This window comes from Lentinula edodes, assembly GCF_021015755.1.
Source record: "Lentinula edodes strain Le(Bin) 0899 ss11 chromosome Unknown C8R40scaffold_21, whole genome shotgun sequence".
Taxonomy (NCBI): Eukaryota; Fungi; Basidiomycota; class Agaricomycetes; order Agaricales; family Omphalotaceae; genus Lentinula; species Lentinula edodes.
This window is the reverse complement of record NW_025764327.1, coordinates 580,722-594,771: the sequence shown is the minus strand read 5'-3', so window position 1 is coordinate 594,771 and position 14,050 is coordinate 580,722. Positions and strand designations below refer to the sequence as shown.

The 14,050-nt window shown below is 45.5% G+C and overlaps 6 protein-coding genes across 6 annotated transcripts; 3 read left to right on the top strand and 3 right to left on the bottom strand.

The window, feature by feature from the left end:
• Positions 1-1,297: 1,297 nt before the first annotated feature.
• C8R40DRAFT_323229 (uncharacterized protein) lies at positions 1,298-1,922 on the bottom strand. Its single transcript, XM_046234703.1, has 3 exons — positions 1,691-1,922; positions 1,418-1,596; positions 1,298-1,359 (listed from the first exon to the last, which is right to left on the bottom strand). Exons 1-2 carry the CDS (start codon positions 1,798-1,800, stop codon positions 1,467-1,469), a joined length of 240 nt encoding a protein of 79 aa, XP_046085573.1. The 5' UTR covers positions 1,801-1,922; the 3' UTR covers positions 1,298-1,359; positions 1,418-1,466.
• A 2-nt stretch (positions 1,923-1,924) lies between these two features.
• On the top strand, positions 1,925-3,762 carry C8R40DRAFT_322855 (mitochondrial carrier domain-containing protein). The gene is made up of 14 exons (XM_046234701.1): positions 1,925-2,209; positions 2,266-2,276; positions 2,330-2,393; positions 2,450-2,614; positions 2,670-2,794; positions 2,853-2,887; positions 2,935-2,945; positions 3,002-3,090; positions 3,144-3,174; positions 3,244-3,346; positions 3,413-3,444; positions 3,511-3,520; positions 3,576-3,622; positions 3,679-3,762. Exons 1-14 carry the CDS (start codon positions 2,083-2,085, stop codon positions 3,705-3,707), a joined length of 879 nt encoding a protein of 292 aa, XP_046085572.1. The 5' UTR covers positions 1,925-2,082; the 3' UTR covers positions 3,708-3,762.
• On the bottom strand, positions 3,761-4,567 carry C8R40DRAFT_322923 (Mss4-like protein). Its single transcript, XM_046234702.1, has 3 exons — positions 4,263-4,567; positions 4,019-4,211; positions 3,761-3,954 (listed from the first exon to the last, which is right to left on the bottom strand). The coding sequence occupies exons 1-3, from the start codon at positions 4,452-4,454 to the stop codon at positions 3,866-3,868; spliced, it is 474 nt and encodes a 157-aa protein (XP_046085571.1). The 5' UTR covers positions 4,455-4,567; the 3' UTR covers positions 3,761-3,865.
• A 1,098-nt stretch (positions 4,568-5,665) lies between these two features.
• On the top strand, positions 5,666-8,994 carry C8R40DRAFT_1047239 (glycoside hydrolase family 92 protein; the record flags this gene model as incomplete). Its single annotated transcript, XM_046224431.1, has 17 exons — positions 5,666-5,798; positions 5,860-5,918; positions 5,970-6,044; positions 6,097-6,208; positions 6,266-6,894; positions 6,955-6,985; positions 7,041-7,202; positions 7,249-7,305; positions 7,364-7,397; positions 7,452-7,582; positions 7,636-7,706; positions 7,765-7,833; positions 7,886-7,972; positions 8,025-8,162; positions 8,278-8,518; positions 8,568-8,761; positions 8,827-8,994. 17 exons carry the CDS (start codon positions 5,666-5,668, stop codon positions 8,992-8,994), a joined length of 2,391 nt encoding a protein of 796 aa, XP_046085570.1.
• Positions 8,995-9,085: 91 nt separating this feature from the next.
• Positions 9,086-10,933, bottom strand: C8R40DRAFT_1109096 (NADP-dependent oxidoreductase domain-containing protein). The gene is made up of 9 exons (XM_046228284.1): positions 10,570-10,933; positions 10,459-10,518; positions 10,202-10,396; positions 10,110-10,136; positions 10,029-10,060; positions 9,748-9,967; positions 9,486-9,686; positions 9,269-9,428; positions 9,086-9,221 (listed from the first exon to the last, which is right to left on the bottom strand). Exons 1-9 carry the CDS (start codon positions 10,684-10,686, stop codon positions 9,214-9,216), a joined length of 1,020 nt encoding a protein of 339 aa, XP_046085569.1. The 5' UTR covers positions 10,687-10,933; the 3' UTR covers positions 9,086-9,213.
• A 184-nt stretch (positions 10,934-11,117) lies between these two features.
• Positions 11,118-13,468, top strand: C8R40DRAFT_1171574 (alcohol oxidase; the record flags this gene model as incomplete). Its single annotated transcript, XM_046231725.1, has 11 exons — positions 11,118-11,241; positions 11,305-11,386; positions 11,442-11,531; positions 11,597-11,667; positions 11,718-11,824; positions 11,881-12,076; positions 12,129-12,296; positions 12,353-12,768; positions 12,821-12,896; positions 12,951-13,321; positions 13,382-13,468. The coding sequence occupies 11 exons, from the start codon at positions 11,118-11,120 to the stop codon at positions 13,466-13,468; spliced, it is 1,788 nt and encodes a 595-aa protein (XP_046085568.1).
• Positions 13,469-14,050: the final 582 nt, after the last annotated feature.

Genomic DNA, 14,050 nt, shown 5'->3' with positions numbered 1-14,050 from the left:
ATACCTCAGCCTTAAATATGATGGACCAGGTCTCGAAGTATGCAACGCTGCATGGGCAACCGTTTCGCAAGACTCCAATTTACACGCATTTTAATATTTCGCCTTGTTGGGCACGTGTGGTATAACCTTCAACTGAACGCTGCAACAGGTGGGAGTGTTGAACGTCCGAGTCATTTCAAGCAAATGGAGTACGGATTCATGAATCTGGTCGCGACATTCAACTTCAGCCAAAGTATGGGTAAACTGTATTGTAACACCGGCGGTGGTAGGTGGGTTCCACTCTCAATGACCCATTACCGCGTGGATGAAAGGCTCTACCTGCTTGGATTTTTCCACTGTATCTGTACTTGAATGGACCGTGATACCCAGGATTAGCAGTGAGCCTAGGCGGCCCACTATCTTTGTTGATATTTTCCCCTCAATGCATCTTTGCGGCGGGACATTTGAACTTTGAATATTTCTCTTCTCCGTCTCAAATCAATTATTATTCCCATTGTGATTAATTGGGGATCATGAACATAAATCACGGTTGGCACTCTTCAATCGATCCAAGCAGTACAAATGAGGATGTATCTGGGACCGAGGTCCTCGAAACTTTTTGAACTGAAATGCGCGGCACAGTACGGCCTCAGACGACGATATCACTGTGGTGATTGAGTTCTACTATCTTCCAGACTTCCAGTTCATAGCTCGGCAGGCCCTTGCATATAAACGGCCAGAGGGGGCGACGATGTGTATCTGAGTGATGGTACTAACCGCTCCATAAAAAAGGACATAAGGAGTAGCCAGGTATAGCCGAGATACATACTTTTCTACATGATCTATGATGAAGGATTAGCTAGCTTCGTCTTCTCGTATTTCCATTTATTCTTAGGTCCCAAATATTCAACGCATCAACACTCTAGAGCTATGACATTGTTCGCGCATGAACCTCAAACTCCGATTCCAAGATGACCACAAGTGTATGGTAGGATCTGCCCCACATTCATCCGATTGACAGATATGCGGTCCAGGAGTAACTCCATTCAAAGCTATCTCATGTGGAATGGCAGAACAAACAAATGGATGTAATCAATTTCCAAAATACTAAGTGACAAGAAATGTACTATGATGAAGCCTGGGGTTGGAGATATATATTAGCTTGATGGGAATGAGGTATGTAGAGATACATGAAGGATCATTCAGCCCCAAGTCCCTCCGAGTCGTTGTTCAAATCTTCAACCCATATCCTGACTCATTCTCATTGAGGCCTTACCTACAGTACGGTTCTTATTCCTTATTACATAGATCTCCGACATTGCATTTTGAGAAAAGTTGTGGAAAATGCCGGGAAAATTTGTGATGAGCTTGATAAAGTGACTTGAATCCACGTACAAGATCAACTTGAGGCTGAGATGGCTTGCTAAATCAGACATACATGATCAATACTCTGCATACGGGTAATGACATGCTTAAGTTGTTCGGTGCTAGCTAGCACTAATGGCGGACATGAATGCACGAACTGAACATACTGTATACACTAAAGCCCTGCCAATGTCTTCAGGCAACAAAGCGGCTGAACCGTTTCGGGGGCGCATTACCAGCGTTGACAGCACACTAAAAGATGAACAGCGTTAAAGTTGAGTAGGCTGGAATGTTCGAACTTTGTCCAGAACAAATGATAGTAGACTGATAATGATAGCGATTATACATTTTAGGCATTGTTATGGTTAGGGTTAGAGCTGCCGAGAGGCCAAAAAAAAAAGAGCCTGCCCAGCCAGAGTGGCCGATGCAGGACAGGAAAATATTGAGACGGTGCATAAGCCTGAGCCTATACAAGCCGCAGAAACCCTTTGTATGGACAAGGTCGCCGTGCTATGAAGTGTCTCCACGGCCCACAAACCCGGGTACATGAAGGGGCTTGTGCCATCAAGGTAAGTATGAGTTGCTCAGAAAATTTGACCTGGTTTATATAGTTTCTCAGCTGCGCACGGACCAGGATGATCACGTTCTCTGAGTCAAGATGATTTCGCGTCATTCTCGCGTCTGTTACTTGGTTTCTGATGGCTCAATTCACGTCGTTTCTTTTCCCTTATATCCAGGATGGCCACGAAATCGAGTTGGAAGGCGACACTGAATGAGTTGATTGCTGGTAGCGTCGGAGGAGCAGCTCAGGTTCTCGTGGGGCATCCTTTGGATACAGTCAAGACTCGAGCACAGATCGCTCCTAGTAAGTAGTTTCCTCAAATTTAATTTAATACCATTTGGCTCTGACCCTCAATTCAGAAGGCATGTTTGTGAGCAATATCGACATCAGGTATCTCTAAGATATCCTGCTTACTTGTTTTAGAAAGGACCAATGGATATAATAGCTCAAACCGTTAGAAAGGAAGGATTCTTCGCGTTATATAAAGGTAAATCGACGTACTCAAACTACGCTGGAGTCCCGTAACACGTCGTGATATCGCAGGAATGGCCAGTCCCCTTCTCGGTATAGCAGGCGTCAACTCGTTACTCTTCGCGGCTTACGGCGTTTCAAAAAGGATCGTATCACCCTATCCACAGCTATCGCTACCAGAAACTTCTCTGGCTGGCGCCATGGCCGGAGCAGCGAATACTATTCTTGCTAGTCCGGGTACGCATACACTTTGGAATGCTATCGTTTTCCTCATATCTACCTTCTGTTCCAGTGGAAATGTTCAAGGTCCGTATGCAGGGACAGTACGGTGGTGCGCAAGATAAACGGTTGAGTGCAGTAGCTAGGGAAATGTGGAGTCAGTGGGGATTTAGAAAAGGAGTTATGCGTGGCTATTGGGCGAGTCTCCACTCTAAACATGGTACTCAAAAAGCTCACTCGGCTCCTTTATCATTAGGTGACTATGGCTCGAGAAATACCAGCTTATGCAGGGTATGGTTCTTTCTACCTCCACTTTACCTCTCTTGACTATCCAACAGATTCTACACTGGTACGTAGCACACTCGAATTCGGATATGGATTGAGCGCGACTCATCGCCTCTCTAGCATACGAGTTTTCCAAGCGCAAATTCGCATCAATATACGGCTCCGAATTACCTGTCTGGGCGTTGTTGGCTAGTGGGTCCACTGGCGGGGTGAGTTGCATTGGGTGATTTTGAGAGCAACACAATGGTTGAACTTGAAGTAGATCGCGTATTGGTTATCTTGCTATCCATTAGGTGCGCATCGCTTGGCGGTCTGCTGTACCGGGATTACTCTTTATTGATTCCTGCTCTCTCCCTCATCAGATGTCATAAAATCTCGCGTCCAGCTTCGACAAACGCCGCCCATAGGCACTCCGGTGCAGTATATCGCTCATGAAGCCAAGACCGTCTTAGCGGAATCCGGATTGTAAGTACACTCATCTTGATTTGTTACTACTGGCAATCTGACACAACCTGTTCGTCTGATATCTAGAAAAGGACTTTTCAGTGGATTGACGCCTTCTTGTAAGTCACCGAGTTGAAACTTTGTATACTCCTGTTGGAATTGACCATGTCGACGTCATTCTCCAGTAATACGAAGGTAGGCCCTTTTCATTTTCATATCTTTTATAATTTCTGACCTGGACATACCGTAGTATACCTGCTGCTGCGAGTACATTTGCTGCTTTTGAAATTACACGGGGTGGGTTTTTTTCTGGTACCGTTCTCCTGACCATGCTAACTCTCCTCCTTAATTAGAATACCTCGCAGAGTTTACTGGCGTTTAAAGAGCAACAGTCGCTTTTACAAGCAGTTTATGTACCGACAGCTTCTCGTCGCGTCTCAATCCGAAATGAGATGTGTATATTACAGTGTATGTGTCGAACGGAATCCAGGTTCTCTCTTAACAGGTAACCATGCAGAATACCATGCAAATCAATACTATCTACAGTTTACTTTTCTTCTCTTTCGGTTTCGTCTCAAGGTGTTTGACCCAAGGCAGTTTGTTGGCCAAGAACGACTCTTTACGTGGAGCTGAGAAATGAGGAAAATCACTTTGTTTGCATTTGTACCGCCAATCTAATTGGAATGGGCTCACCCCAGATTTCACTCCCTTCAATTGCCGGACCTTGCACGATGTAAATGTCACTCCTCGGAAGGTCCGGAGACATGCGGAAAAATACATTCGAGCCGCAATTGGAGCAAAAATATCTGCTTAGAGGCTTGCCAGTATTAGTATCAGTGTCTTGGAAGAACTTGAGCGCGTCCTGGCCCGCATTCAGCGTGAAAGCCTAACGAGATGAATAAGAAACAACGTTATGTTGAAGAGGAATAACACACACCTCATTCTTGAACCAGACATTCGTCATGAATGCAGACCCGCTCGCTTTTTGACAGTTTTTACAATGACAGACGAGGTAGTGGAATGGGTCTCCTTTGATTGTAAAACGTACTGCGCCACATAGGCAGGACCCGTTTCGCACTGTTTCGTTAGAGGTGGCTGTAGAGGTAGAAGCCGCAGTAGCTGCAGTCATGATAGATGGGAGATGGTGCAATCAGAGCTGTTGATTTAGGACTCTAGTTCGGACTCGGATCCGGCCGGGTAGGATCATAACCGAGCTGAGCTCGAGGAGGAATGAGATAATCAGCTTTGACTCGGACCGTTTTAGCGTTCCTTGTCCTCTCATTTGAACCATCCACGTCTTAACGCAATCCTCGCTCTGAACTTTGGTCTTCCACTTTTTCTTTATGCCATGGGCATTGGGCGAGTTGTCGTCAAATCTGGCTCAGCGCCCTCAAATGGCTTTGGGTCATCTCAATTGGGTATTCTAGATTATTTGGTTCATCCGTCTGTCGCCGCAACATTCTTCTTCAATCATTTTTGCCACTGTGAGTGCTATTGCGTATCGAGGCTAATGATATTGACTCCACCATAGTCATTAGATGATCATGAATATCCCTGTATCTCGAGTCTATTACAGTATATTTGTTAAATCTGAAGGTTCAAAACCTATTCTACTATACATTCAACCTTCCGATATATTGTCTGCGCGCTCATGACGGAATGACTCTTCAGTCGACTACCTCTTTTGAAATTGGGACTTTCCAAGAGAACCGGAATGTGCACTACCACCCGACTGGCTTTGCCAGTATGTCTATCCTACGTTTGTACATCATTCATATGATTGACAAGTTCATGGCTTAGCGTTTCTCCTAAGTTGAATATCGGGACTGATTCCTTGAATACGTTCGGAAAAATTACACCGATTATTCATGTGCAGTCTGTCCAGTGTCCTTGAAGTATAATGAGGACCGCGCTGGCAAGGCACGAAGCCATGCTTGTCATTGCTTGTTCCTTGCCTCAGGATTACTTGCTGTATTCATGGAACTTCCGGAATGCCCTTACAATCCCCTGCTATCAGTCACGTTGACTGCCAAGACCAGTATTCGAGGCGGTCTTGCCTTAAATTTGGGCCTTGATTTACTCATTCATAAACCTGAAAGGAGTTGTCTTCCTGTAGGAAGCGGTCCATAATCGGCTAAGCCTTCGAGATTCCCCATTATTTCACCATACTTTGCTTCTGAATGTGTGCAGCTCTACACGGTACGGTTATAAATGCCCTGAACGCTTTGCATCCCCCCTTCAAGCATCCGAATATCGATCAAAGTGAACCTCGCAAGTTATGAACGTTTCTGACTTTGCTGATTATCTTAATTACATCCTTGTAGGCGACGATCTCAGGAGATGCAGCTTTCGGGTGTTCTTGCTCTGCTGTCTTCGACTGTTCTTTTGTGTACCGCAGATCCACTTATACCCAATCCTGCCGATTATGTGTTGCCTTTCATTGGCACAACAAATGGAGGACATGTCTTCCCTGGTATGAACTTGACCATAAGTACATATCTAGATGCGGTACTGATGTGCTGCGTTATGTACAGGTGCGACTCTTCCTCACGGCATGGTCAAGGCAGGATTAGATACTAACTCTCCAGGAAACGTATGTTACTTATCAAAGCTCAATGGCCGACAAACTCATCCCCAACCTTAGCAAGCGGGATATGACGCAGATCCCCAGTACGACGCCATCGGCTTTTCGCAGTTGCATGATTCTGGAACAGGTGGTGTACGTTCTGACCCAAGTTTTTTCTTAAGTGAAATCATAACATTGGAGATAGTCAGCGTCCCTTTCTAATTTCAAGATCTGGCCATTTGCATCCTGCCCTTCCTTTACCGAATGTCCCACTTCTCCTACCAGTAGAGCCGTTCCGAGGAAATTATTATCAGATGGTAAGTGGGGTCACACAAACATCGCCATTCAACGCGGAGTATTCATATCTTCTGGAGGTTCCCCCGATGATGCCGCTTCACCTGGATACTTTGCTTCCAATCTGTCTACTGACATCCGTGCGGAGCTCACAACTACACGACGCACAGCTCTGCATCGGTATACATTCCCGTCCAGCTCCGCCGAGCCGCGGATAGTCGTGGATCTGACAGACGATGGTCTGCAAAGCGGTTATGATGTCACATTGCTCATCGATCCTACCACCGCTCGTGTAACAGGCGACGCTTGGTTCGAGGGTAGCTTTGGACCTGGAGCTTACCACCTTTTTACCTGTGTAGATTTTAAGGGAGAAAACTACGAAATCGGCAGCCCGTCCGAATACGGTTCATGGTCATTCAATACAGTGACACAGAACAAAACGAATTTGAGTGGTATCTACAGTGGCTCTTCTGGAGCCCTACTAACATTCCAGCCTGCAACGAATGGAACAACCTCAATTCTGGTTCGCGTTGGTGTTTCCTTTATATCCAGTGCACAGGCATGCTCGAACGCGGAGGAAGAAATTTCGGACTGGGACTTTGAGCGTGTACACTCTGATGCATTGGCGCAATGGAATGAACTCCTGGGCAGAGTTCAAGTAGATCCCGCTGGTGTTGAAGAAGAGAAAATTCAACTATTCTATTCATCAGTACGTAAAATCACAATCTGACGTCTTGTTCTTACCCTTGTGCTGAACAGATTTTTGTAGTTATATAGGACGCATATCGTACCAGCTGATTGTACGCAAACGCAATATTTAATAGATTCTACTCTCGCTCACTATTTTGCCCATAGATTCAGGAGAGAATCCGAGATGGCAATCATCAGAGCCTTACTATGATTCCTACTACTGTAATTGGGACACTTTCCGCACCTTGTATCCCTTGTTCTCTCTCCATGATCCGGAAAGGTTTGCTCTTATTACCAGAGCAATGATAGATATTTGGAGGTTTGAAGGTCGGCATTTTACTGGTAGTTAATCTTTCGAGCTAAAGCATCATAGGTTGGCTTCCGGAATGTCGTGGCGCCACGATTCAGCAGTGGGTGCAAGGGGGAAGTAGTAAGCGGCGTCAACTAGAACAGTCATTATTTACCCAACGCTTGTTCATGTCTTGTAGACGCGGATCCCATTCTTGGAGAATTCTTCGTTAAGTATGTCTCCCGCTTTCTTAACCTGTCCGAGCCTAGATCTAATTGGTCTTCCAGATATAATGACCATGCCGCCGCTCTGAACATTTCCATTTCGGACTTGTATTCTTCTCTTCTTACGGATTCCCAAAACGAGCCTGGAGACTGGGATTTACAAGGTCGTCAGGCTGTTGCATGGGATAATCTCAGTGAGTTCATTCCGATTTTTCCTTCGCTTAAACGATGGACGATTCCACTTCAGATTATGTTCCGGACGAGTTTGATTCAGATTTTGGGGGTACCAATACCAGACAGGTTTCGAGGACGCTGGAGGTAAGTTACATCAGAGCAACCGACACTGGCTTGTTTTCATCTTCTTGGCCTTTGACAGTACGCGTTCGGAGATTTCGCGATATCGCAGGTAGCAAAGTTGATTGGCAATGATGCCGACGCTGCAAAGGTTTGTTAGCTTTGTTGGGACAACATCGTCACCGACTATCACACACACATAGTTTGCGAAAAGATCGAATGGTGCATTCAATATGTGGAATCCAAACGTCACTCTTCCGGGATTCCCTGGTGTGATCGGTATGATGCAGGTTTGTCGGTGGTCATTTCGAATAGCTGCCAAATTGAACGAACCATCCATAGCAAAAATCCAGTACCGGAGCTTTCGATACGTATACCGATCCTCGACATTGTAGTGTGAACGATCCCACACATTCAACTTGCTATTTAGACGGCAACAACCACGATGGTTTCTATGAATCCTCTCCGATGGTGGTGAGTGTGATTTTTTCGATATTTCTTGTGCCTCACTGATCTTCGCATGTTTTCAGTACTCCCAAGTTTGTCCTTATCGTTGCAAACTTCTCTTTCCCGAGGTTGAAATTTCGCATCCTAGTTTGTTCCACACGACACTGCTCAACTCATAACGCTGCAAGGAGGGAATGAGAGTTTTATTGAAAGGCTGAACATCATCTTCAACCAAAGCTACTTCGACCCCACTGACGAGCCATCCCAGCAAATTCCATTCATGTACCATTATGCTAATCGTCCAGGCTTGACTACGAAACAAACTAGACAAGTCATATCCGAATCTTACAACACTAGTGTTTCTGGGCTGCCAGGGAACGATGATTCAGGTTAATTTCTATCTCTTTCATCATTTGTAGTATGTTTATGTTCAAATAGGTGCAATGGGAAGCTACGCGGTGTTCCTTTTAGCAGGGTTGTATCCCGTTCCGGCAACAACCCAGTATCTACTTTCTTCCCCGTTCTTCCCCTCAATATCGTTTTCGAACCCTCTTTTCAACACTACCACAACCATCAAAGCTAACAATTGGGCCGGTAATCCCGCGGATGGCGTTGGCACGGTCTATATCGCGGTGAGCCTATTTTTATATCCTGTTTTTTTGTGTAGGGTTTGCATTTGAGCAAAGCTTTCCATCAGAATGTCATGATCAACGGAGAGCAGTACAAATCAAACTGCTATCTTGAGTGGGACTTGTTTAAAACAGACGTGGTGATAGAGCTCACTCTGTCGGACGATGACAGCCTAGGTTGTGGAAACGGAGCTGATGCTTTACCTCCATCGCTTTCGACAGGTGGTTTTAATTGAGTAGCAGTTTTGGGCATTTGCTAGTCAAAGTTTAGAGGGTATTTCAGAAAATTTTGAATGAATCAGTGACTAGCGACTATACAAACAAGGTTCATGTTATCATGCTATTGTACAATTGCAAAAAATTTGACGAAGATTCTTCTTTGGTCTCATTTCCGTGTCATTTGCGTTGTCTGCTGCAGGAGTTTGACCAGTGGAGATGGTCGTCTCTGCAGATAATCATTTGGCTATAAAACATTTAATGGATACTGCTACTATAGAAGATAGTACTCACGAAGCTCCGGAGTATCGGCATACGCAAGGTGCATACCCCATTCTGGGTATCTAGCTCCCTTGGTAGCGTCCGATTTCTCGATGTATTCGCGTACGAGTTTGAGATCTTCGTCCGAAAGCTTGACGTTTACAGCCCCGAGGTTTTCTTCGAGATATTTGACCTAAGCGAAAACACCTCTTCCATTTGAGCTGGCGAAAATAAACGGGATTTCTCGAACCTTCTTTGTGCCCGGAATCGGGATGATATCGTCACCCTGTGCCAAAAGCCAAGCCAATGCAACTTGACCCCCAGTGGCACCGTGCTTCTTTCCAATCTCCTTCAGTCCGTCAGCAAGTTTCAAGATGTTTGGGAAATTTTCCTGGCTATATTTGGGGAAGATTTTGCGGAAGTCTCCTTCTGGAAAGTCGGCAGCGGATTTCTGAAAGGAAATGAGAAAAGTATCAGTTGCGAGGAGCGCGGAGAGAATATCTGGTACCTACCACCTGGCCCGTCAGAATGCCACGTCCTAGAGGGGAGTATGCGACGATAGTGATACCGAGTTCCCTGCAGACTTTAAGAACACCGATCTTTTCATCTTCGATCTCCAAGTTGAATGGAGAATATTCCACTTGAACGGCAGAAATGGGATGCACCGCATGTGCTCTTCGGATTGTGGCGACTGAAACTTCTGAGAGCCCAATGTACTTGACTTTGCCTTCCCTGAAAGCCCATTGTAGATTAGAGCCTGAGTCTGGGTAGGCAAATTACTAAAAACACGCACTTGACGAGTTGCGCCATCGCACCCACTGTAACCTACAAATCTGTCAGTTTCGGGGCTATGTACAGTTAAAGATGGTCATACTTCAATGGGTACAGTCACATCTGCACGCTATTCGAGTAGAACGGTCAGTCACATGAAATGAATAGTTTCTTCCTAGTAAGAAACAAACGTACGTGAAGGTATAATAAGTCTATAGTGGATATATCAAGTGCTTTCAAAGACTTATTTGCAGCCTCAACAATATAATCGGCGTCCCCGTTGACGAGACGAACTTCGGGCTTGTGGTAGTAGCCGACTTTCGTCGCGATGAAGACCTTATCGCGATTACCGGTACGTTTCAACCACTTTCCAATAAGCGCTTCGTTATCCTATAGCACATGAAATTCGGACATCTGGTCAGACGATGGGACCGATTTTTTGAATCACAAACATTATAGATGTCCGCTGTGTCCCAGAGGGTGCATCCTTTTTCAAAAGCTGCGTCGAGAACCTTGGATAAAGATTAGCTTTAGAACCTCTCACATATTGGGACAACTGAGACCTTGAACCTTTCCTCGTCAGAGGTTACCGCTTCACCGTAGAATCCAGAAAGACCCATGGCCCCAAAGCCAATGGCAGAAACCTTTGTGTCACCGATTTTGCGAAGAGGAAAAGACATTGGTATGGAATATGGGAGAACGCAAAAGAAGATACTCTTGACCTCCCGATATATGAGGCTCGCTTCGAGGACTTCCTCATTGCGATCGATTAGAAACGAAGTTACGTTTAGACGACAAAGATGCCGATGCCGAATAGAGAAGGGATTATATGACCGTCATTGACAAGGTATTGACTACGGCCGTTACGGCCGCAAAAGTCAATGTGAGCACGAGATTTCAGTGAGCGTCAATAATTCAAAACATTTTGCATGCAGTCACACTGGGCGTCGTCGGACCCATCGTCGCAATGGACAGTACCGAATGGGCGGCCGTAACAGCGTTACTGCAGTCTTGACCCGAATGATGGCGGTGTCCCATCCGTTGCAATTGTTCGACAAGCACAGTACTTATACTTTGTGTGCTTTGGATTGCCTTCACTGCTTCAGCCTTCATGTCGCCTGTATTCGTGTTACTGGGCATTTTGACCGCGTCGGCCTCATTATGCAATGGGCGGATTTATGAGGATCCAAGTATCATTCCTTCTCTGAATAACTACGACTATGTTATTGTCGGAGGTCAGGCTTACATTTGACGCCTTCCAAACTACATGTTCAAGTTCTTACAATGGCCAAATTTAGGTGGACTCACAGGGAGCGTAGTAGCAAGTCGTCTGACAGAAAACAGTAACACGTCAGTTCTGCTACTTGAAGCAGGTGGATCGTATGTGCTTTCATTCCTTCAATGATTCGTCCATCTCTCATTCACTTTAAACCAGTCACCAAGGGGCATATTACCTGGAAGTACCAGGCCTACAAAGCTTCACGGGACCCGGGACGGTTTATAACTGGAATTACACGTCGGTGCCGTATGTTTGACGAAAAAAAATAATGCAATCTTTCTCTCATGTGTACATTGTCTGGTGCTTTCCAGTCAAATCAATTTACTGAATAACACGATTCCTGCACCTCGAGGACATGTCCTTGGAGGATCGAGCTCAATAAGTCCGACTCTCTGTTTCTTTTGAGTGCCTTGTTATTGATCAAACTCACAGATGGAATGTGGTACACTCGCGGGTCGTCAGCAGATTATGACCGTTGGGCCAATATCACCGGTGATCAAGGGTGGTTGTGGGACGAGTTACAAAGTTATTTCGAAAAAGTCGGTGCTTTTCTGATCATTCAATGTTCAATACCTGATCCTTACCTTCTCACCAGAGTGAAAGCTTTGTTTCTCCGGCAGACAATCATAATACTTCTGGCCAGTATGACCCAAGTTTACACGGAACTCAGGGGCCATTAAAGGTTACGGTTGGAGGATACAGTCAATCGTTGGACCAACTCGTCATGGGAAGGCTGGATGAGCAATTCCCGTTCATTGAAGACTATGACAATGGAAAGCCTCTCGGCTTCGGTATGGTGACTCAAATTCAGTGACGAAATTTAACACTGATATCACGACTTAGGGTGGACGCAGACAACAATAGGCAATGGGACACGGAGTAGCGCTGCAACAGCTTACCTTGATAAATATCTCAATAGAACAAATCTCGACATTGCATTAAACAGTCTGGTTGCACGAGTTATTGCCTCGAATGGGAGTCGTATCGACACTGTCACCTTCACCAACAATGGTAAGTATATTTACAATGTAACATTGTCTAGCTCACGAATATCGGATTATCGGCAGGCCTCTTGATGAATGCCACAGCACGGGTCGAGGTTCTGCTTGCCGCCGGTGTTTTTAATGATCCTCACATCCTTCTTAATTCTGGAATCGGAAATGCTACGGAGCTTTCCGCCATGAACATCCCTGTCGTCAACAACTTACCTAGCGTCGGAAAAAACTTGACTGAACAGCCCGCGATCTCGAATTTATGGAACACTACCAACCCTGTTACTACCGTAGAGGCCGAGGCAGCATACGAACAAGCCCTCACGCAATGGAATAACACACGTACTGGACGTATGGTTTTAGCCATCAGCAATACTGTGGGATTTACCCGAATGAACACGTCAGATCCCGACGTAGAGGCTCTAGTTGAACAATATGGCGAACTAGCACCTGGGCCCGCTTCTCCTCATATTGAATTGTTACCTACTGTGGTAAGCTCGTCCGCGCTGGTTCTTCAGCAAAATTTCCAATGATCTTTTAAAGAATGCCTTTGATGCCGAAGTTAATTTTGCAAACGCACAGTTCATATTGGATTCTGTCAACCTTGTCCCCTACTCCCGTAAGTCCTGCGCATCCTTTTCCAGCACGACATTTAAATACGTGGTATTTTTAGGTGGCTCTATTACCCTCGACCCCATCAATCCATCGGGCCCTCCTTTGATTGATTACAGCTTCTACAGTGCACCGCAGGATATTCAAGTTATGCGGCAAGCCGTTCTTAGTGCACTGGCATTTGTATCTACTCCTGCCTGGCAAGAGTTCCTCGCCGAGCCAGTATCTCCACTTCTTGCCGCTGTCGTCAATGAATATCCTAACGTTAGCACAACAACAATGGATGCTTATATTCGAGCATCCACCAGCATAAGTTTCCATGCTACTGGTAGCTGCTCTATGTCTCCTGAGGGAGCAGAATGGGGTGTTGTCGACCCCGATTTCCATGTGAAAGGAGTCGTGGGACTGAGGATTATCGACGCGTCGATCATGGTGAGTGTACCTTCAGGTGGTTTTACGAGATGATATTTAATCTGACTGTGGATGAATCAGCCTTTCGCACCCGCAGGTCATCCCCAAGCTGCTGCATATATGATCGCCGAGCGTGTGGCCGATATCATCAAAGCAGATAATTCCTAGTCAGTTATCGCAGCATGTATGTGATATCTAGCATTTCAACGAAATAATCCGTGAACATTATATTCGTACTGGAATCGAACTGAAGCAATCGATTCGAAATTCAATATGTAATTCAAGTATAAAATTGATTTAGGCCCGTGGGCCGTGATCCGTGATCCATGTTCCTGATTATCGATATCGACGACCGCGCCAACGTTGGTTCATTGATTGGTTGAGGATTGAGGATGAACGTCGAGTGCGTACTATACACGTAGGTGACTTTCCATGAATTTGTTGGAAGGTATGAAGTGAACACATACACAACCGACCGCAGTTGTAATGATTGTGCGTTCGGGGCAGCAATCACGCTGTCAGTTATTCAGTAGACCACATTCCTACATGGTCGGACACAATAAACTATAGGGAAGCTGCTCGAGGAATGGGCACGTTAAGTACTAGACCACACTGGGAGATAGCCAACAAATAAAACACTGGCAGAATGTTGAAAATCTAAGATTTAAACAAGTTCCAGGATAATTGAAAGGTTTCTGTAACAGTACTACAGTACTACAGTCTCGCAGATAAGCCCTCCATCTGTTCCGA